We start from the raw sequence: 24,539 nt of genomic DNA on the forward strand, positions 1-24,539 counted from the left end.
AAGTAGGTGAATAACATAAATAATTAGTTCAATGACAAGATTTATTTATACAAATGTAATTGTAATTGATTACATCGAAATAGAAATGTAATAATAATATTTTGGTGACATTAATACAAATATCAATTTAGGTCAAAGCTTGAGCTTTATATGAGAAAAGTTATGACCATTAGGAATAAATTTGTAATTATATTGAAATTAATGTATATGTACTATTAATACAGAATGATTTTTAAAACGGCCTCATCTTTATATTTCGGAAACAGGGATCAAACTGTTTGACCTGATTTAAGTGAATTTTTAAGGCACAAAACTGTAAGACTAGTATAGGAAAATATTTTTAAGTAAAAAAATTTGAAAAAATTTGAATTGAAATTTGATTTTCAATAAAAAATAATAATAAGAAAAATAAATTATTTTGTATATTTGATATTTAAAAATTTGCTTGATGGTGATGGCTTTTTAACTTGAAAATACTTGAAATCAGTTTAAAAATCAGTAAAAGCTTAGATCTAGAAATTTTTTCAAACAAAAATGCTTCAAAGAACAAAAATCTGCTACAATAAATACATAGCAGTTTAGCCTTGAAAACTTCCTTGCATAAGGAAAACTGAATAGGTAGGGACTGTATTTTCATGCCCCTAAAATACCGATACGTCTTTTGGCGTTTCTTGATTTTCCGTTAGCGAAATATATAGAGGGACGATTTCTAAAATGAGCTTTTAGCTGGACACTTTCAATTTTTATAAAATCTCGAAAACAGTATCTTCAAAACTATATTTCCACTATTTTTGAAAAAGTAATATGGGTATCACTATACGAAATAACACAAATAAGTTTAACAGATATATTCATAGACATCTAATTATAATAAATATAAATACTTATTATTATGTATACATTATACCCAGCTGTCTACACTGAACTAACTGATGGTCTATGGCTCGTACCGCTATGACATCACAGCAGGGCTTACCCGCGTTTTAGGTCACGTGATATACAGTTTAAAAATTACGATTTTTAATTTTGATATTTAAAAAAAAAAGTGCTTTTATGACTCGAAATCAAAATATTTAAGTATATTTTTACATAAATTTTAACTTTTTTCAAATTTCATGATTTATTTTTGACTAACGATAATATCCTGAGCTACGAGGGTGGGCGAATCGCCAAAAGCCTGTTGGGTAAAGGAAACTCGCTCGGTAACAGAGCCGAGGAGATCTTGAAACTAAACAGAGCTGATATTAGAGTCATCGTAGAGTTACTAACATGAACAAGTTCCAACATCAGATTGGAAAAAGACAATCTCCCGCGTGTGACAGATGCGGAGAAAATTCAGAAGAAACATCGATCCATTTTCTCTGTTACTGCCCGGCGCTCATACAGCAGCGAACGATAATACCCTATTCGGCTAAATCATTAAAAAGACGAATTTCAAGTTTGAAATTCAGTATTTCAGTTGTGGGCAACTAGAGTCAGTTTTAAAACGTATATATTTCAACTTTATTTTATTTTTAGTTCGGTGCATCAAATATATATGAAGGTCATTTTAGAGGGTAAACACGATTAAAATGTAATTATGAGACACATTCTATTTTTAAAAGAATTTATTTGTTAACATCAAATAACATAAAAAATAATGCATTTAATTCCATTATTCACGCCACTGTTTTCAATGCAACTGTCAAAACAATACCTTACAATAATCTTAAATATTTAAATATTTAAAAATTAAAACTAATTATTATTATTTTTGCTTTTTTTTTTTAATATAAATAACTTTTACAAACAAAATTTAAGTACCAAAATACAGTCATCAAATTAAAAAAATTGAATTTAATAAAAATAATATCTACCATTTTATTGGTAAATTGAAAAATAATAGCTTTTTTTTTTTGTAAAATAGAATTAAAAAAAAAAGATCTTATTTTATAATGATTTCAAAATCATAGCGAATATAACTGTAACCATAGTGAAAACGGTTGGTTTCAATCCGCTTACACCACTTCCATCACCTGCGCATGTTTTAGCTGACCTAAAAATGAAAATAGAAACCATGTTAAAAATAAAAAATTTCTTTAAATAATCGGGCAACCAGCCCTTAAATTTTCTGAATTGATTGAGACTTAGTCTAACTTCATCAAAGGCGTTATAACGTCATAAATATTAATTTTAGGAAACAAAGTTTAAAGTAAAAGTTTTCGAAAATTTGTAGATATAAAAGTTAAGTTATTATCATTTTCTTGTTTAAAAAAATATTAGAAGGGATATTGGTCAAATAGTCAATAAGTAAATCGTCATAGTCTTATGAGTTATAAACGGTTAGTGATACAAAAAAAAATTATTTTACTAAAAAGGTTGGTAATTTAATTATCTACAATAAAGGTTATTTAGGTCTAAAGTGCACGGTTATGAGGATATTGCCGGTTTATAAAACGGTTTTCCTTAAAATGAAGGCACTACCCCCGCCTATTTTTGTAATTTTCAGTGCGTGATACTGAGTCTATTTAAATAATAAAATAACTCCTGTAATTTAATGCAGAAATAAATTCTCTATATAGTCTGAGGTATTTTGTTTTATAAAATATTCCTAAAAACGGTTTATTAAGAATACACGAAACTATGTTTTCTTTTATACTTATTTGTAATGCATGTTAATTATTTGCACTTTTATTATAAATATCTCGCTGCACAATCGATTCAAGTATTTTTTTTTTTCAAAATTTTTAAGAAATTCATCTCGGTTTACTAACTTGCTAGTGGAATAAACTCATGAAAAACTTTCTAAATATTTTATAATAATTGAATGGCTTAAAGGGAAGTTTGAAAAGAGAAAATAGACCTAGCATTCTAATCAATCTTACTTAATACTATTTTTGGGTTTTGTTACTACGGACCTTGAAAATATATGTGGTGACTAGCAAACGAAAATAGTGTTACGAAAGGTCATATGAAAAAAATGAACTTTATTAAGAACAAAAAGATAAAACGATATTTTGAACTTTTAGTTTTCGCACTTCCATAATTAATATTTAAAAAGCTTTTACAGGAAAACATTTTGGTCGCATAATGAAGTTGTGCTCCCAAGAATTGCAAGAGAAATTGTTATAATATTTTAGTTTACTCTGCAAGTCGAATAGAAATTTGATCCAAATATTTTCATTTTTGATCGAATTTAAAAATTTATCTTTTGATGTTGTATCGATTATAAGATTTCACAAAAATTTTTTCAAAAGTCGATTCGAATTATTTCAAAAATTATCGATAAATGTCAAAAATGACTAGTCTGTAGCTAGAGTAGAGTTTTTTCATCAAAAGAGTATAGCTATTCTCTAAAATTGCTTAAAATCGGGGATAATTTTATCCTATTTGGGTAAATGTTGATTTTTTGTCAATAAGAACTTTTAAAAATGTTTTACCACTTACATAAAAAACTTTTGTCAATAGTCCTCAATTTTTAAGCTTTAAATCATACCAAAATTAAAGAACTGTGCATAAAAATGAAAAACTTTTAAAACACTGACTTTGATAGTTAATTTCTCCTAAACCGTACAGAGAATTGGCATGAATTTTTCACAAAAGACATATAAAACGATGATTAATTGATAAATAAAATTTCAAATTTTTGGTATCTTCAACTTATGGTATCGAAATATCTTAAAGTGTTGGAATGAAAATGATAACAAAATTTAAAATTTATCAATTAACTACCTTTGTATACGTCTTTTGTAAAAAATACATATCGATTCTCTGTACGGTTTATGAGAAATGTGCCCTTTTTTGGTAAAAAAACTTACTTTGCCTGTTAATTTCTTATACACCGTTCAGACGGTGTATAGGATATATAAGTTTTTTCTTTTTACATGGAAGTGACAGCATTGTTTGAATACATTTTTCTCGAGACTAGTTGGTTAGTAGAAATTTCGTGATAGATGATTATCATTAAATAATTTATTCGTAAAATATGTAAATTAATCCACTGTTATAATTTTTCGTTTTAAGCGTTTTAAGAGAACATTCACACATGTGCTTGATTTCAAATATTCAATATTTTAATAATAATTTTTATTTAATTCTACCTTTTACCGTTTCGAAATAAGGTTGTTAAACTTTTGATCCAAATTAATAATCTTTTAACGTTAAATATTAAATAACATTTTCTAGTTTCTACAACAATATAATTTATTTCATACTTCCTGATTTTTGATAGTTTTATAGGCAGTGTGTATTACAGTAATGTTAAATAAGTTGACATAAAGCATAAACCATGATCTGTCATAATTTTAGGTCAGATATAAATTTTATTACGAATTTATTCGTAATAAATACTAAACAATTTTATTATAAAATTTTCTAGTTAACAAATTCTTGTAAGCAACTCTCTTAACTTAAAATTGAGTCACGAAAATCTAACAGAAGTCGTGAACCTTCGAAGTTTTCATCTACTGGAGACAATTTCCTTTTTTTATCCAGTGCTAGGATTTGATTGAGGCTTCTCCTAGCTAGAAAACGTCGAAATTTTCTATATTCGTAAGAAATACGTCTTAACATTAACTGCTAAAATTTAATCTTTGCAATTTGCAATACGCAATGCTTGTAGACCTTTTATTAGAAATCTGCAACCGCCGATTTTTTAATATCTACACAAAACTGTTTCAGCTGTAGTAAAACTCAAAACTATTAGTCGATTTAGCTAAGCTTGTCCAAATTTTTAAGTACCGAATTGATTTTTAGGGTTCTGTACACGAAGGGTAACCAACAGCACCCTATTATTAAGACTCCCCTGCCCGTCTGACAGCGGGCTGTATCTCATGAATGGTATTATTTGGAAATAGCTGCTATAGCAGCAAATTATAAAAAAGCAAATTAGAAAGTGGCCGCTATGCAAATTTACAAAAAATTTATGTGAGCTCCAATTTTGGCAAAATGCTTTTTACCTTGTTAAGTTACAAAAAACTACTTCAAAATTTAATCTTTAGGACAGCCTAGCTTCCAAACGAAGCCATTTGGCACCAAGGCAAGTTTAGCTAAATCGACTTATTTTGAGCTGTACTACATGTGGTACAGCGTTGTACTTATCCTTCAGGGACAGCCTGTATCAAGAAGCTTCGAACCTTACACTAGCTGTGGCGTGTGGTCCAATGTTATTATCTCACCATAATAAAATAAATAAAATTATAGCCATATGTGAGACAAGGACACTGGGCATCACATAAAGACATACATGCTGACGTAACACTATTTCGGTATATATTTGACACAAATCTACGCTGTGATGAAATGTCATACAAATTTGTTAAGAGCGAACGTTATTAAGGCGGTATTCTGGTCTAGAAATTAGACAAAAATTCGTCTTTTTTGCATATTTTAAAAGTTTAGACCCTTTAGAATATGTCCTTAAACGGATTTTTCGAAAATTACTTTTTTGGAAGTGGTTCACATAATATGTCAATTTCTACCCGACCGATTTCTTCGAAATTTGGTGGGAATCTTCTTTATAAATCTCTCTATCGGCACACTCTTGGATTTAAAAAAAAAAAATTCAAATTGTCAAAAAACATTCAGTCATAAAAACCAGAATACCGCCTTAAGTGTTAAAACATTTAATGAGGATAAACACAATGCAAGAAAAAGGACGCATTCACAAATTAATTTTATTAAATTCAGAGAAATTTACAAAAAAAAAAAAAATATTAGCGAAATAAATTAAATTGTACAACATACAAAACGAATCATAACTTTCCATTTATAAATTTAAAAACCGTGCAAAACGATTTATTTATTTATAAATGGAATGTTATCATTCGTACGATTAAATTATTATTATGATTTATTAAATAATAGGGTTGCCGAATTTACTTTTATTATTTTCATTTTTTCAGAAGTTTATCGCAATTCACGAGAAGTTGGTAATCCTATTAATTAATTATGATGATTTATTAGAATAAATAAATAAAAAATTTACGCAAGTCCAATAACACCACATGCAAGACGTCCACCAGCATTTCCAGTTTTCAATGAATCGGCATTTCCACCTAGACCAAGATCATCGACACCAGCATGAACGACTATGGCGCGCCCAATAATACTGTGTGGTCCAGCACAGAGTGAGATTAAATGATCTGCGAATGAAAATTGAGCTACACCATTGGCATTAGCTTGTACATTGCCTAAATCACCAACATGACGTACAGCGGCATTTGGTGCACCATGATTTTGCTGGAAAAATACAAACAAAGTCAATATGCAGTCTGGGAAACGATCGCCCAAAAAACTGTGCATCGAATACTTTCATTTGAACTTTAAATAAAAATTAATGGTATCCAAGTACAAACGCTTATAGGCAAACATAACAGACTTTTCATGGAAAACTTCAGAGCGTTTGTACCTAGAGAAATTTATTCGAGAATAATTGTTGTAACGAAGAAAACCGGTTATGACGTGTAAATCAGATAATGCAAATTTTTAAAATATGCCTCACATTACAGTCGCCACAGAATTGGCTTGCATACAACCTGAATCATGCACTCAGGCCCGTGCAGAGGAATCATTCAGGGGAGGGGGGGCAAACTTTTGTTCATCATGTTCGATCGATCATGCAGTCAATAACAACAAGAAATTCTTTTTCGAGTAAGAGAACATTTATTTTGACATTATGTCAAAATTTGATATTCTGAGGATTTAAGGTACAAAAAAAAACTTTTCTAAAACTCTGTGCGCATCACCCTCCACTCCGAGATGTACATTAAACGAGGCTAAACCGTTTAGTAGATGTTCAGACATTGTTGATCTAAGGAATGTTTTGAGACGACGTAAAGTTGAAAAGTAGCATTCATTCATCGCTGTGGTCGCAGGTAATACTTCCAGATAACGAAACATTTGGTAGACTTTTGGAAATGCATCTTCTTTTCAATTATCGAGTGCGTCGAGAAAATTTTTGACCTTCTGTTCGCCAATTTGGTTTGATAAAGCTTCACTTGGTCGACTCAGATGCCACGGAAATTATCGAGCAAAATTGGAGAGTATAGTTCAAAGTTTTGCGCAAAATTCTTCGTCCAAATTTTTTATTTGTAGGAAAAGAGGCAAGCAAAATTTGAAAAAATGTCAGTGTCAGCAAAGATCGAAACAGTTTGAACAGCTGACTAGTCAGTGAAATTTCGTTTCATAAATGGCTATGGACTATCCAAGTTTATTTGGAAAGATTCTCAATGAGGAGGAGGTTAATAGTTCAAATCAACCCCCTCGCGCAGAAATGCCTGCATAATTTCGACGAACGATTTCTTGGAATTATAGTACACTTTCTAATTAAAATATGGAATTGTATTGCATACATTTTCTGGATTAAAATGCCCTCCTGTTGAGCCACATCCTCCAGTAATATCACCAGATTGATGTACATGGAAGCCATGTTGAGAATTAGGCGCTAATCCAAGAATCACACCTTCCACTTGTACTGGAAGTCCATAGGCTGCTTGTGTGAAAGTAATATTACCTTCTATGGAACCAATTAATTTAACTGTTGCCTTAACTGCTTCTTGCTGCAATAAATAATCATTAAATTACGATATTTTCCAAATGGAAAATAACAGTTTAACTTACTCCATTAGCCGTTAGAATTGTTCCAAAAAGAACGAAAATTGCAATCACAAATTGATTCATTTTTCTGAAAAGTTAAAGAAAATGGAAATGTTAAAATATAAGAACTTCAAAGAGACCGACATTTTTTATGAACTTAAACAGAGCGTCCCAAAAATATATAACAACAAAAATTAAGTTTAATAGGGGAATAGGAGTTTTCCATTTTTCTGTTATTCCCTACTTTTGTTGACACTTTACATTTTATAAAAACATGATATTTTTCCTTGCATTCGGGTATCACCAAGGTTTAAAATCGAAATGTAGGTATTTTTATCGTCGAAGTGTCTTTATTTTTCTCGGCTTGTGTTCGACATAAGCAGGCGTATTCTAAATGAATATTAAATCAGAAGTTCTTGTAATCTCTATTAAAAATTAGCATGACGACATTGACATTCTTTAAGTCACAAAATTATCCAGTTACGTGTTATTTGTTTATTATTATTGTTTTTTCCTTTGGAAAGTTTATTATTTTCCTGAATCATCATTTCTGTGATCTGTGAATCGCAAATGATTTGAAATACTTAATTAGTGGGAGACTGATTTAATATAAAATTTGAGACAAGCAGCGTGATTGCGAAAAGGGCGAATCCAATTAGAAAAAAATCCATTTTCAAATATGTGTCTGTTTTTCGTCTCAAAATTTACCCTATACGCTAAGATTCATCAAACTATCAAACAAGAAATTGTTTTAATTTTCTTGAGGACACTTTTTCAAAGAGCCCTTTCCATATTCGCGTTTATCAGAATAAAATTCAACCGCATTTTTACAAGACCTTAACCAACGCTTAGTCCAATTATTCCACGATACAGTACGATTTTATGGGTATAATTTTCAAAATCCATTGACGTTAGAGTTATACTAAAAAGTCAATGTCCAAATCTTATTATATTAATATGTCGTAATAAAAAATACCGAAATTTACCTGGATTTTATAAACAAAATAAAAAAACAAAGTCTTTATATATTTTGTTTGTGTATCACCTCTTTACAAAATTATTTTATTTTTTAAATGTAAATGAACAACTTATTTTGGATCCTGGCACCAACAAACTAACTTTAAGAATCGAATTAATGTCTAATTGTAAACTAATAAAACAAACTTTTATTACAAATGTCAATAAATATTCAATGAAAATCATTAATCATAATTAGTTGCTATTTTTAGCTTATTAATAAATTAACCGTGAAAATGTGATAAGAAAAAAAGGTTTTAACTAGCATTCAAAACAAATACGTTGAAAAAAATATATTTTTTTGTTTCGTTAATAATACAGTAATAGGTGTTACAAAAATCGGCAAATAAAGGAAAATGAAAGAAACCGCTCGCGTTTTGATAAAACCTCATGGAATGTGTTTCTTAGGTGTCAAAAATCATAAGTAAGGCATGAGTTAGTGTTGCAAATATTTCTATTTGTCAATAAACAATAAATTTTTAATTCAATGAAACGAACAATGTTAAAGTTCACTTAAAAAATTAGTAATTAGACAACTTGTATGACGTAAATGTTAGGTGTTTGTCAAACAATCGAAAAGTATTATACATGTATAACGTAAACGTAACAGGGTGAATTTTTAGCTTGAACAATGCTTGAAACTCGAAAAATAAGTTTTATTGATAAAAAAGCTTCACGCGAAAAATTTTTAGATGTGTAGGCGCACATCTTACGTAGACATTAAGCTTGACTTAGGTTTTCTAGCTCAATGAAAAGCTCACTCTACTCCATAACAGGTAATCGATAGATGAACACTTTAAATTAGAAAGTTGTTATTGATTAAAAAAGTAATATTTTTTTGTTCGAAACATTCAGTTTAGGTAAAAACGGACTGAAAAGTTTTACCCAAAATTTTTTTTTTCATATCAAAATTGTTATTTCGTATAATTGTTTTTTCAAAATCGAGGTACTCTTCTAAAAAAAAAAAAACCAGATAAATCCAATAAAATGGCTGTATTTTTATAAAGACCATTTTTGTTCAAATTGAATGAACAAAGGCACAAAAAGCTAGATTTTTTAAACTTATTTAAGATTTTTTAAACTTAAAGCGTTCATCTAACGTTTATCAGTTACGATCGAATTCAATGCCGATATAAGATGTGTTTCTTTGAAACTAACATTTTTCATTTGTAGCATTTTCCTCGATTGAATTTATTTATCGAATTCCAAGCATAAATCAACTTAAAAAAGAAAGACACGCTGTATATTAGTTGATAACACTGTAGTTCCAACTAATTTTTTCTGGTGTTCTCGTATTATTTAAAATATTAAAAATTAATTTTAATAAACAAACAACCATAAAAAATTTAATTAGGAAGACGAAAAATTAACTAATAAACAACACATTTTTTAGCAATTTAGACCGTAGCTAATGTAAAAATATAACTCAACATGCGATTATTTCATAAATGTAAAACCCAACTTTGAAAAATATTCAAAGAAACACTTAATACCCCTTTTTGTTCAAAATGATCAAATAAAATTTAATTATCGAAAAAAATGCAAGACTTTGAAATGGTCAAACATGCATAAAACTATAACTTCATAGGAATTTCTTAATAATAAACAACATTAAAAATTATTTAGAATAAATAGAAAAAAATTTACACTTACATAATTAACAGAAAAGTCGCTTACAATAAACTACTTAAAAAAATAATAAATCTATTAGTTGATATGTTCTTCAAACGACCAGAAGTTTTTAATAAAGCCGATTGCCACTTTCAGTTGTAGCTGGTAGATATACTTAGTCAAGGATAGAAGATAAAAATGAAAGTTATGTATTTTATTTATTATTTTGAATTTGTTTACATTTTTTTTGAAATAATATTAATGAGCGAAGAAACCTGAAAACTAATATGTTTGGATTATGCGAAAGCCATTGAGTTTATTGTCTTAATGCGGTATTCTGGTCTAGAAATTTGAATTTTTATGCATATTTTCAAAGTTTAGCCCGTGAAGAATATGTCATTTCAAAATTCGAATTATTTTCCGAGATACAGTGGATTTTGTGACGCCGCATCTAAGCCGGCGAAGTGCATCAAGCAATAAACGGCAGATGTTGCCAGACGACTCGTTCTTTCCAGAAACTCAAATAGAAGAAGGTCCATTATGGATTTAGGATCGTCAATTAAATTTGGTGTTTCTTTTAAAATCTCACTATCGGCTCTGTCTTGGATTTAAAAAAATTTCATTTTTGAATATTTTTAAAAAAATCAAAAAGGTAAAAAAAAAACAGTCAAAAAAGACTTTTCATAACGACGCTATTTGCTTCAGATCACAACAAGAGCTGGAATCATGTCAATCAGGATTCACCGTGTTTTTTTTAGCCCCCACTTTACCGGCTTGAAATTCGACGAATTTTTTATTTTTCATCTAGGCTTCTAGACCAGAATACCGTAAGAAAATTTAAGGAATATATTGGCTAGTTGAAATTTGAATGCTATTCTTGAAAATAACTCAACAAAAAAAACTGCTCAACACCTTTTGCATAATCAAAACCGGCTAGGATTTACTCTAATTATAAAATATCTCAACTTATAAACAGGTTGTATTTATCTCTGGGTTACATAAACTTCAAAATTAAGGGGCTTAGGGTAAAATCGATTTTCTACTAAATTATGATTATTTTTTTTTTTAAGTTAACTGATATAAACATATTGACTATAAAACGACAGAAAGTCTCAAAGTCATCAGTCGAAATGTTTTTGTGTTTATTCAATTTCTTCTAAAATACACAAACTTCGAGTTGGAGAACGAGTAAATTGAAGAGTTTTTTTTAACGAATTTCAAAATAAACCGTGAAAGATTTTCAGTAAAATCAAATTATTTCAGTATTATCTAATTATAACCAATGCCAAAAACGTCAGTTTTCATTAATACCGAAATTCCTTAAGGATTAATTTAAATACATAAATATTAAAAATATACGTTTACAATGATTATTTATCTTTAAAATTTATTTACCAAATATTAGTTGTTAAACTATTGGGGCTGAAAGATGGCCAAAGGTTATTATTTTGTACAAAGTTTTACGATAACAATTTATTACGATTGAAAGAATAAATAAATGAAATTATTTATATTCATGACGAATAATGACTAACCATAATTAGTCTAGTCGCAATTATCAGTAGGGTCCATGTGCAATTTTTCGCACCTGAATTTAATAATTTCGCATGTTTTTTTCTGAATTGATTAAAAAGAGTTCCGAGACACAAATGTGGTCAAATAAATTGTAATTAGCAGCAAAATTAAGGGTTTTAAGAACACAGAATGGCTACGGAAAGCCCGTCTTGATTACTGGGACCAAGCACAGCGGACTTTTGCACACTGTTTATAACCACAGTCAGGTCATTCGAATGTTCTCGCCTAAAACTTGCTACAGCACAGTTGAGAAGGGAGGCAGGACTAAACTACCATCTGAATAACATTGGGGTCATCAGATTCAGAATGTTCGGGTCCGCAACCTTAGATCCATCAATCCTGAGAAAGATCCCAGCGGAAAAGCTGCTTTCTGAGTGGCGTTTGGCCTCGCTAGAATCCTACAGCTTCATCTGATTTAATTGCATCTCTTCCCCCGAAAACATCTCGCCCTTGAGTAGCAGGCTTTCCTTAACGAGGGCACAGCGGACCCATTGGTCTAGGTGCTAGGGATCTACTTGTGGTATTCCTCTTACGTTTTATTATTATTATTACACTGAATTAATACCAAACCCTCAAAATAACCCAACCCGTAACCAATTTTCCAAATGGATTATAACAGTGCGTAAAAAAACATTAATCAATAATTTGATAATGCCAAACTTAATTTCTCGATCTCATTTCGAATTCGAGAACACATCCAAACGATTCAGATCAAACAACTTTGAAAGGCTTCATTCAATCGCATGAGAGTCAACCATTCAACATTGAACAGAAACTTCCTACAGTTGCGATTAGACTAATTTAAAGAATAATTGCTAATAAAATTTACAATTGTTAAACATTAACCTTGAATTTAATTTCATCTGTTAAAATAATTTACAAGTTATATTCAAATATTTTTAGCATTTAATAATAATTATTGATTTATACGTTAAATTCAAGCGTAAACCAACTGTGAAGATCTCCATTACTGATGGAATAACTCAGATAAAAAGAACCATAAATGATGTATTTTTGGGATTTCTTAATTATCTCTTTGAATACTATTCTAAAAACTTTGAAACTTACTGGGTATTTGTCTAAAACACGGCTGGATTTTGTATATTTTTTTATTAAATCAAGCGGTTATATTAACTGCGTTTCTTGTGTGTGCATTCCCGAAAAAAGATTTTAAAACCATTTTAAGACAATTTTTTCATATCTTTTAGCGATATAAATTATAATTGACATATTTACTGTTGCTGACACTAACACACACAAAAATTTCGCATTAATTTTAGTGTGGCTGATATTTACATATGATTTAGTCGAAGAAAATGAACTGTCAATTTTGTGAGCCATAATACACATTGAGATGCGGTTTTATGCAATCGATTCGTGAGGATGTCTATAAACTTTGTGAGCAAAAGTGATGAAAGAGAAATGAAAATCTGGAAAAACTGGAACTAAATATCGATGGAAATAAGACTACTAATTTTGTTACTCGGATTTTTTTTGGGACGCTGAACTCGAATATAACAACGAATATGGCCCCCGAGATACCTAGTGCCTAGGGCAGACAGTGTACACCTCGTCTCTTGAAGTTTTAAGAGAACATGTAACATATTTCGTACTTGGACATCTCCTTTTCATTCACCCTAGGCAACAGGTATCTCGCGGGCTATTTTGGTAATGATAATCATGTTCAGCGTCCTCGAAAATTCCGAATAATGAGTTTCGGCGAAATAGGCGAGGTGTTAACTGCCCACTTTGAGCACCAGATACCTTGGGGTATCACAAAATCGGCAGTTCATCCTTTTTAGTGCTTCATTTATTTGTTTAACTATTCGATGCTTTACTAGGGCGCATCACGCATGTTACAGAAATAACCGAAATCCAGCCGTCATAAAATGAACTCTCTCAAATATTGATAGCATTCGTACTATTAGCCATTATCGATGATTTTATACAAAGAATTTAAGAAATATCAATAAAAGTAGTACAATAATAAATATATTTTACCTGTTTAGCTATGACTATGAAAAACAAAACTTTAAAATATTTTTAAACAAAAAATCACTTCTCACTGATAACACAATTTCGTATTGTTTACACTGTTTCACAGTATTAAGTAATAATAACTTTGTATGGTGTTTATCATTTATGATCATCCAATCCCTATTCTCTGTAGTCCACCCAAACAATAAAAATAATTGTTTTATATGCCCCCTCCTAGCCCCACTCTTAAAACAGGTTTATCATATTTATGAGACTTGAAGTGTATAATATCGTTATAAAATGCATAGAAATATTTTATTTTCTTATGTAACAACACATGCTTTCCTTTTATTAGTTCAAGTGATCTAAGTTAACATAGATCTTAGCCGGGTACTAGAAAAAAGGGTAACTCTCCCACGCTTGATTTCAAATTACCGCCATATTCCCAGTCTGCGGTGTCTGCCACTATTTTTCCATGAAAGTACATGTTGTAGCAAGAAAATCGCACTTGAGTTTACCGATTAGGATCCAATTTTTTTTCCAGTTTACTTCAACCCCACCCCACTCCGAAACCCCCATAAAGTTTTGCCTGCCACTATTTTTTACGTTTTATATAAAATAGATGCTTTGACTTACCATTGCTTCTAGACGGTTTAAGTCCACTTTCTTCACCAGATTTCTACACCCCCCGCCGAATTATTTGAAATAAAAAGGAATGAAGGAAAACAGCCCATATTTTCCTTTCGATAGATTGGAAATTTATTCTTAATTAATTCGTTATTATTATTAATTATTAACGAACAACTATTAGTTTTTCGAAAAAAAATTGAAACACAGGGTTTGTCTTCATTATTAAATGGTTATGCAAAAGGTATTGCATGGATGCAAATACCTTTGCATAGATTACGAGGAAGAAGTCTTTTTTCGTTATAGGCATATTATTTCAGGGCTAAATTCTTTTACTTTTTAAATACGTAAATAAAAAATAATATTAATTACATATAATGTTACATAATTTGTGATAAAATCGAACGAATATTTTACTTATAAATAGATAAACAAATTGCCAATGGTGTAAAAGCAACGTCATGAAAAAATTGATTTCAAGACCCCTAGATTTTGAATATTTCTTTTCTTTAGTTCTATCTGAACTTACTTCAAATTTTCAATGCTCTATCCCAATTTGAAGGAATTAAAAAGACGAGCAAGGTCATTAAAACCTCGAAAAATGCGATTTTTTTACTGAGAATCTCTTCAAACTGTACCTACAGATTTTCTTGAATCATGCCTCATAAAACTTTCGATTACTCTCACACGACATTACTCTCAAACTCTCACACGAATTCACACGTCAACTCTTGAGCACCTCTATTTCTGTTGTGCTGAAGGTTAAAAATATTATTAAAGTAGTCCGGCTGTTTGAGCAAGTACGGTAAATATCCTTTTTTGCGGTAAAGGATAGTTCAAAGTCCCTTGATCACAATAAACACAGTTTTGGGGCCTCTTAGGGGGCAAAATTTTGAATTATTTCATTTTAAAATTGTGATTTTTAACACAGTACCTTAGGGAAGATCTCACAATAATGCTAATTGTACATAAATTAATCGGTGAATTTGCTTCAAAATAGTTTTACCGTGAAGAAAATTTATCGCAGATTCTGTTTATTATATTTTTAGAGCATTTTTTTACATTTATGGCATACAAATTGTCTAGTTTCCGATATTTATAAACATTTTCTTACATTTACGTCATACAAATTGCCTAGTTGACTAGTTAACTAGTCACGTGACAGCCGAACCAGTTTAACCAAAGTTAAGATACACGTGTATCCAAGCCTTTATAAAATTATACGTTAAAATTTTTGTAATTAATAACTATAATAAAATTCATAGCACGTATAAAAAATACTTCTAAATATGGAAGGGATAGAAAAAAAATACTTTGTTTTGAATATTATTTGCAACTTTATTTGTTTAATAACAAATATAATTTAAGGATGTACTACCATCTAATCGTTTCAAAAATAGCATCTAAATTTTGTTTTAAGTATAGTGCATATTAGGGCGGTATCGGAAACTTTTTTTGGGATTAATTTTTGGAAAAGCTATTTCTTGAACATAATTGTAATTGTATAATTGAAATCACATGGAACACGATATTGGTTTATTGTTACAAAACATGCGAAATATATCAAGGTACATTAAATTTAGTCCCAAGTTTGTAACGCTTATATTGATGATGCATCGGTATAGATGTTCATAAAATCATCTAATTGGTTCATTTTTGTTTGTCCGACTGTCGCGTCGATATGATAACTGAAAAACAAGTTCGTAGATGAGCAACATCAGTCATTTGAGCCATGGGTTCGTAGGACCCATCTGGACAACCATTGAGGATCCATCTTAAGATCTGTGGGACCCATCTAAACCGTAAGGGACAGAACAAAAGCTTCGATATAGAAAGTTTAAACAGCTTTTGTTAGAAACATTTTTTGGTTTAGTAAAAATTTGGTATCTATTTTCTCCAAAACTATAAATGATAGAGTTGGAAATTTGTAAGTAGCTTTATTTTGTGAGTCTTGTGAAAGATCGAAAATGGAAAAAAATGAATGTTCTCTATTTCTAACCAGTAAGGATCTAGCGTTCAATTTAACAATACAATTTTTGTATGAAATTTTTTTTTTTTAATTATTATTTTTCCCAGTTCTTTTCTCACGCCAAATTACCTATCAGTACTTAGATATATTGCTTGTACATCCTTAAGACAAGAAAGCGTTATTAATTTGATTAACCTTGAACATCACCTGAGCCAGTTTCATTTAATAAATTTTCTGTATTTATAAATATTTAATTGTTATATAATATTTAATAACAAAAGTTGATCGATTTTATTGCAAGTTTCAAAATGTTTCTTGCTAAATTCATTTACTAAGCCACTTTTTTTGTAGCGCTATTTTCTAAATTAAGTTAAATTCGGTTATAGCAACGAATCGGCAATAACGACGAGTTGAAAGGTCCCCACGGAATCCCTATATGAAGACATTTACATGAATTAATCGCTTATAACGATCAGCGCATATAAAAACACACTTTTTTACATTTACATAACTTTTCAGTTAAAGTAATCCGGCTATTTGAGCAAGTAGGGTGAATGTTCATATTTTTGCGGTAAATAATAGTTCAAAGTCCCTTGATCACAAAAAACACAATTTTGGGGTATCTTGCGTGGCAAAATTTTGAATTATTTCATTTTAAAATTGTGATTTTTAGCATAGTACCTTATTTAAAAACTCACAATAATGTTAATTGTACAAAAATGAGGAAAATTTAATGACAGATTCTGTTTTTGCAACAAAAAAAAAACATTACCTTGCGGCGCTTTCCAAAAAGAAAACATATAAAAACTTTGGTTTTTGACGCTTTTACGATATTTTAAGAGCATTCTTTTACATTCACGTCATACAAATTGCCTAGTTTACGATATTTTTAGAGCATTTTATTACATTTACGTCATACAAATTGCCTAGTTGACTACACAACAGCCGGACTACCGGACTACTTGAAACAAAACACCATCGTAAAATACTATTTTGACTTCAAATACTATTAAGTCATATTTATAATAACGTATCCTACTTTATTTTCGATAAATATACTCTGTTCCAATTCTGCACTAAATTTTGATTGTAAAACTAGCTTTGAAACTATCAAACTATATAAACTATCTATTCGAGTATCGTGGTTAAGTAAAACCTCATTCATGGACTAACGAAAGACAATATTTTGTATGTTTTATAGAAATTCTTGGTTATACGATAGATGAAATTGAATTTCAAAGTAAAATAAAATAAACACACCTTAAATCTTGAAGAATTAATAACTGGGTTATTGGATCATCTAAATATTAATGATACAAATCTATATTAATGTTTTTATTACCTTGTAAATATCACATTATGTAAAATTTATCAAATCACATGAATTTTATAGAAGGTTACAGCAACTCTTAACTCAATGCTAACAAAAACTAAGTCTTACATCTAGGTATCAATCAAACAAATGATTTGTTCTTGAAAATTATAGCAGTAAATATTATCATTTCTAAGAAATAGTTATTAATTTTTGGCATCTGTCCTCTAACAGGGCCGTATTAGCACAACACTACCGGTTTGGAGCAAGTCGATGGTGAATTTAAGAAAAAAGATTTCGAATCGAAGCGAATTTCGAAATGTTCCCGTATAGGAAATTATGTTGTCTTTCGATAAATAATAATATAATATAGGCTGACTCAAATCTCAGCAAACACAAAACAACCCTTCAGCTTTTTTTTTTTATTTTGACACACCGCCCGTTAACAAGTGGGCGCTTTGTATTAAATATCTCTTTCCATTTTAAGAATTTCTCCACTAATATTAATTTTCCTGTAATTTTTATAACAAGCAAAGCTATGTACAAAATAAAATACAGTAGAATCTCGATAAGTTAAACCTCGGTAACATAAAAACCTTAGTTACTTCAAAAAATACTACGTTCCCTTCCCATCAGAGCCCAAAACCTCTATAGCTTAAAATACGCAACCTCTATAACTTAAATAAATAATTTCTGTTAGGCCCTCAGTAACTAAAAGAAATGTTTCCACAACCTCTATAACATAAAATTGTGTGAATGAGTCATTTTGAAAGAGTGTCAAAACAAATGGTTTCGATATTTATTGCTTGCACGTTTTTACTTGTTAACGTAAACAATAACATTACCTATTGTTTGCTTTATCTAAATTCTTCAAAGCTTTGCGGTGGTTAGCTTTGTGACAACGACTTACTTGCATCATAAGTTTTTTGATTGTTGTTCTGGAAACATCGCTTTACTTACTGTGTGATAAAACTGTCTTAAAATGAGTACAAAAAGAAAACTACCAACCCTCACCTACGCTGATAAATTAAAAGCTATAGAAGCAGTGAAAAATGGATTGAAAAGGAAAGAAGTTGCGGCTCAATTTGGAATACATGAGAGTACATTGTCTCTCATCATTAAAAAAGAAGCTGAAATCTTGAAGAAACAAGAATCAGGAGGAAATCTTCAATGTAAAAGACAAAAAAATGCCGAATTCCCTAATTTAGAACATCCCATCCTTCTGATGCATTCAATAACATAGACCCTTGATAACTAAAAACCTCTATAACTTAAAATATTTTTTGTTTCCCTTGGACTTTAACTTATCGAGATTCTACTGTATATTACAATTAATCATCAGATCAGTTTTTGTTTAATATTTACGTTGAAGTTTACGTTCAATGTTTTCGAATACACATTTAAAATATTTGTTTCAAAATTTTCGAATATTTAGCATAGAAGATTGATTCTTACTTACTTTCCACTTGAACACAGTAATACTTAGAAACGAGCCACTCTGTAGTAAAAGGGAACGAAGCATCAAACTCATTGGCACTAAAAAATTTTTATCGAGCAAATTTTAAGAATACCTTGAATAATTTTAGTCAACTATTAATACTAGACTATTGTTTCCCATAATTAATCAAGAAATTCTTAAAATTTTCGAGTGTTTTGAAAAATTTCAAATATATTTAAAAAAATCCAAATTTAATTATTTATTTTATTTTAAAAAATATAATCCGATAAGGAAAGTAAGTCTTCTGAAAGGAAGAATTAGTTTACATCAAATCCAGTAATTCTGATTAATCCAATTTTGTGACCTCGAGCGCCGAAATAAACTGTGAAAATTTCGGCCTTGTTTCAGATTTTGGCAATTATAATTCCAAAGGACTAGTTTTTGATATTACGTTTTCAGAATCTTTTTAAAGTAAACTAAATTTGCAACAATCCTTTCAAAGTTTATAATGCTTTTAATTTTTTAACCCCATGATTAAAAATCTTAGAATCCATGGACTTTATTATATTCTTACCTATCATTAGACTTCCTTACTATTAGCTTTAACGATTCTTGGATCATATAATAAGTCCAAAAATAATTTATCACAATGCTTCTTCCTGTTCAACAAGTTGCTGTTCTTTAGTTTTAAAGCTTTTTAGGAGTGATTGTTATTGCGCGCTTTAAATAACACGCTAAAAATCGGATTTTTTTTTTTTTTTTTTGTACTTTTAAACTTATATTACTTATAAGTTCAAAAATAATACGAATTTTGCTTTTTCATTTTTGGAATGTATTCTTAATACATTATATTTAAAATATATTTCAATTTTTTTTGTTTGTTTAACATTTAGAGGCCTTTTTAACAAGTTTGTTGCAAAACGGAAATATTGTGTTAATTTAACATGCTAAAAAACCCACTGGACAAATATTTATTTATGCCAAAATAATTTATACAAACCCTGAGGCATTTCGAAAGTACATCTCATAAACTTGCACAAATAAACAAATTCAGAGTTTACTCTTAAAAAATACACACTTTTAATGTTTGACCAAATAGAAACAAAAAACAAATTTTATTACCCCAAATTTCAAAATCAAAAATACAAATTTATTTTCAAAAAAAAAATCATAAAAATAAAATACTTTGGTGGAAAACAACTTTTTAAATACAATTTTGGATAAAACAAACAAAAAATAAAATCAATTAACATGGGCAATAATACCGCATGCTAAACGTTTTCCAGATGAACCACTTTGTACACTTTGAGCAGTATGACCACGTCCTAAATCATCGGCAAGTTCATGGATAACAATAGCACGACCAATTATTGAACGTGGGCCATGTTTGAGTGTTAGATAACTGTCCATAACATTTACTTCAGCTTTACCTTCAGCATCAGCTAAAATATTACCTAGATCACCAACATGTCGAATTGGATCATTTTTACCAGCATGTGGAACCTAAAAACATAATAAAAAAATTTAATTGGTTATCAAACATTGGCAATGGATGTGCTTTTCAATGTAATAAGTTGCCTATCAAAATAAAAATACCTATACAATGTATAATTTTTGATATGCAATGATTTACACTGATATGTCGTGTTTGTTGCCTCTATGAATAACATAAAATCACAGACAAAGAATGGACAATACCTGTAGCAATATTCTCAAAGACGGCCACTGACGGCCAATACCTGTCTCTTTCTATAGCATTTACATAGAGAACATCAATTGGTCGTCTTATATATTTGTCTCTCTTATAAATTTCTGCTTTTGTTTACTGTACAATTAGATGAGAACGTTCAGTCCATTTCTCTATGTCTGTGCATAAATCCAGAAAATAAACAAGTATTTTCATAAATATTTATATGCTCAATAAAAGTATTAAAGGGACATTTTTTTTACACAAAATTTTACAAAAATTTCACAGCTGTATCTTTGCGAAAAAATATTGAATTTGAAACAGCAATAGGTCATTTAAAAACATGTATTTTCAAATTTACTTAAGAATCTAAAATTTATATTACCCCTTGCCGCTTTGCACGTAGGGTTGAAAGAGTGAGAAATATTATTTATAAATGTTACAGGATCGCAGTAGACCAGAACTGATAGTACGGGCTCAAAGTAGCAAAAGACAGGAAGGAAAATTTAAAAAAAAATTTTCGCCTAGCATCTAAAGAGTACAAAATAGCAGTCTTTTTTATGACTGTTGGGGGAATTTTTAGTCTATTTTTGAACTTAGGATTTTAAGTCACCGCGCAAATCCATTATCACTTCAGTATCAACATTTCTCACTTTTGCGACGTTTTAAACATTTAATAAACAATAAATTATAACTTTTACACTTTTTATACACTTCGGTCACATGCCGTACGGGGAACAAGTCGTACGTGACTACGAGCCTGAAATTTTATAAAAATTTAAAAGTGTACCAAAATTTTAAACATTATTTTTACTAAATTTGTTAAAACCACTCAAAAGTATGTTCAATTTGTTATCCTGTATTTTCTGAAATATTCATCGCCTTGAAATTTTTTTCACACGTTTTTAAATCATTTCAAAAGATAGAACTTTCACACATTTTAGGCGTTTTTTATCTATCCGCCATTTTACAAAAGCGTTACCTAAAAACTCATGATGCTCTTTTAAAAACTTGTACTTCCTAGATTTGGAACCGAGGGTTGAAACAGTGAGAAATGTAAAACCGTACAAGACAATCGTACAAAGACAAGATATGCAATATGTAATACATAAATATAAAACACAAAGTATAAACACTTACCATAAATGGATTAAAATGTTCGCCACATGACGTACAACCTTCACGAATATCACCAAATTGATGAACATGGAAACCATGTAAACCTGGTGGTAATCCAGTTATATTTCCAACAATTTGTACGGGACCATGTGGTGGATGTGTTTGACGTAATAATAGTTCACCTTTCACCTTGATACCAACATTGGCGGCATCTTGTTTACCTCCCGATAAATTTCCACCATTTGGACGAATAACTGCTGATGCAAGTATCGGTCCTAGTTCCTATTTATAAAGTTAATTTTAAGTTCACTGAGCTCCAGATGTTGTTAGTGTTATTGGTTAGTAGAAAAAAAGGAAGAAAAGGTCAATAATTTTTTAAAGAAAAGGTTAATTATTTTTGTTTAGAAGTTGAATCATAATTCAAGGTGGTAATGAAGTCATAGACACTTGCTAACGTCAATGATTAAAATTCATAGGTTAATTTTTTCAATAAACAATTATGAAATTTGAGGTTTAAATATTATTTAAAGTCTCATATCTCAAGGTTTCGATAATAAGATTTCACATTTCGAAATCTACAAAGAAAATGTCTATTTTTGTTTGGGATTTTGGTACTCCAAAACAAAGAGTGGAATCCTACTTAGGTATATAAACTGAGATTAGGCAAACTAATGCAATGTCCTATTAAAAAAGAACATACGGAAATAGTGTAAAAGGTCGGGGTATTAAAAGGCAGTATTTTGGTCTAGAAATTTGAACAAATCAATTTTGTTTTTGGGTACATATTTTCAAAGATTAGACATTAAGAATATGTCCTTAAACGGATTTTTCAAAATTCGAATAATTTTCGGAGATGTAGTGGATTTTCTGGTATCGAAGTTCGATTTGATGGCTCTGAACTTCAAGCTTCTGCTGTTTCAAAAGAAGACAGAACAGCTTCAGTTAGCAGAAATAACTTTGCAAGATATTGCATATGACGTAGAAGAAGGCCTAATGTATGGATCTGAGATCGCTGATAAATTAAAAGTGAGTATTATATTATTATCCGAGTTACTTTGCCGGAATTATCTCTCAAAGTTAAAACGCGTTTTTCTTGAAACTACGTTTTTTGAGGTAGTTGGCATGATATCTCAAGTTCTACTGGACCGATTCCTTTGAAATTTGATGAAAATTCAAAAAATGTCCAAAAAAGGGTTAAAAAAATATTTTTTTCATGTCAACACCACTTTGTGAATTTTTTTTCTAAGATTCAGACGATAGCGACATCTTTACTGGTAAATAATTTTTCAAATTTTTGGTTTCAGATCACTACAAGAGCTGAAATTGTGTCAACCACGGTGCACTGTTTTTTTTTTAGCCTCCCACTAGGCCCGCCTGTAATTCGAAGAATAAGTATTTGATTTTTTTTTTTTTTTGAAAATCGAATATTAATTCTCGATAATGAACTCCTAAAAAGCGAATTTTGAGTAAGTTCATGCAAAAACGGCAGTCAACTCCTTAAAAGCGAATTTTGAGTAAGTTCATGCAAAAACGGCAGTCAACTCCTGAAAAGCGAATTTTGAGTAAGTTTATGCAAAAAAGGCAGTCATGCAATGCAAGGAAATTAGATTAGATTTGGTACATAACACTATCCATTTGTACTTACATTATTCCAACAATTCCCTTAATAAAAAAAAATTTATGGAATTAAGACAGAAATATATAGAACCATGCAGAAAAAAAGAAAGAAAAGAGAAGTTTTTCCAATTTCATGCAAATTATATTAAAAACGCACTTACAAATCCATATGGTTCCATATACACTTCATAAATATTACTTTGTATCCCATTAATGGGTGGTAAACTACGCACATGTAATGATCGATCAACTTGTTTTAACGATGGTGAACTTACCGATGTTTTGACCACATAATTAACTAATAAGATCGATGTCACACTTAAAAATTTCACAATCATTTTGAAATTTCAAATTAAATTCAAAAAACCCAATCCTTTAATTTGATTGGTTGTTTGAAAGGTCAAAAGACAAAACAAATTAATAACGTTTTTTTTTTTTTATTGTGTCAAAACAAATGAATAAATGTGTGATGAGAAGGAAATAAAGTTAAGACTGATTAATGGATCAATAAGTAACAGTGGTTTAAATAGCAAAATATATTGTTTTGTTTAAAAAAGTTGTATAAGATATCGTGTATCGAAATTGTGTATGTAGAAAAAAAAAACATAATTATGATTTCATAGGTAAATATGTGTAATACATGATGCATGATGATTATTACAAGGATTATAAATAAGAAGAAGAAGTAAAATTATTAAAAATTATGTGTACCTGTATGTGGTTAACAAGTTTTTATTATGGTAGGTTTTATCTATTACGGTAATGGTTTGAAAAGAAAAACACTTGCGAATGTTAAAGAAAATCATATTTGGAGAAAATTCATGAATTGTGTCTATCGAAAAGATTAATGATTTACTGCGATTGGAGTACTTTTAATAAACTCCGTTACACATTAAACAGGGCACTGGCGACCGATCGCACATTACTACACAGTACTTGAATGACCGACCTTTTTTTGGTATTTTTTAGTTAAAACCGTTTAAAACGCTCCACACAAATACCAATTTGAATGTCC

The 24,539-nt window shown here is 29.9% G+C and overlaps 2 protein-coding genes across 3 annotated transcripts; both read right to left on the reverse strand.

Moving 5' to 3' along the window:
* Positions 1–1,892: 1,892 nt before the first annotated feature.
* Positions 1,893–13,932, reverse strand: LOC123296995 (superoxide dismutase [Cu-Zn]-like). Of its 2 annotated transcripts, none has more exons than XM_044878741.1 (5): positions 13,780–13,932; positions 7,600–7,663; positions 7,332–7,538; positions 5,966–6,219; positions 1,893–2,035 (listed from the first exon to the last, which is right to left on the reverse strand). In XM_044878741.1, exons 2-5 carry the CDS (start codon positions 7,657–7,659, stop codon positions 1,930–1,932), a joined length of 627 nt encoding a protein of 208 aa, XP_044734676.1. In that variant the 5' UTR covers positions 7,660–7,663; positions 13,780–13,932; the 3' UTR covers positions 1,893–1,929. The 2 variants fall into 2 exon arrangements, with proteins under 2 accessions (XP_044734676.1, XP_044734675.1); XM_044878740.1 differs by lacking the exon at positions 13,780–13,932 and adding an exon at positions 10,246–10,398.
* Positions 13,933–20,267: 6,335 nt separating this feature from the next.
* Positions 20,268–24,019, reverse strand: LOC123294886 (superoxide dismutase [Cu-Zn]-like). Its single transcript, XM_044876072.1, has 3 exons — positions 23,686–24,019; positions 21,929–22,189; positions 20,268–20,604 (listed from the first exon to the last, which is right to left on the reverse strand). The coding sequence occupies exons 1-3, from the start codon at positions 23,860–23,862 to the stop codon at positions 20,344–20,346; spliced, it is 699 nt and encodes a 232-aa protein (XP_044732007.1). The 5' UTR covers positions 23,863–24,019; the 3' UTR covers positions 20,268–20,343.
* Positions 24,020–24,539: the final 520 nt, after the last annotated feature.

The sequence above is a fragment of the Chrysoperla carnea genome, chromosome 3, assembly GCF_905475395.1.
Source record: "Chrysoperla carnea chromosome 3, inChrCarn1.1, whole genome shotgun sequence".
NCBI lineage: Eukaryota > Metazoa > Arthropoda > Insecta > Neuroptera > Chrysopidae > Chrysoperla > Chrysoperla carnea.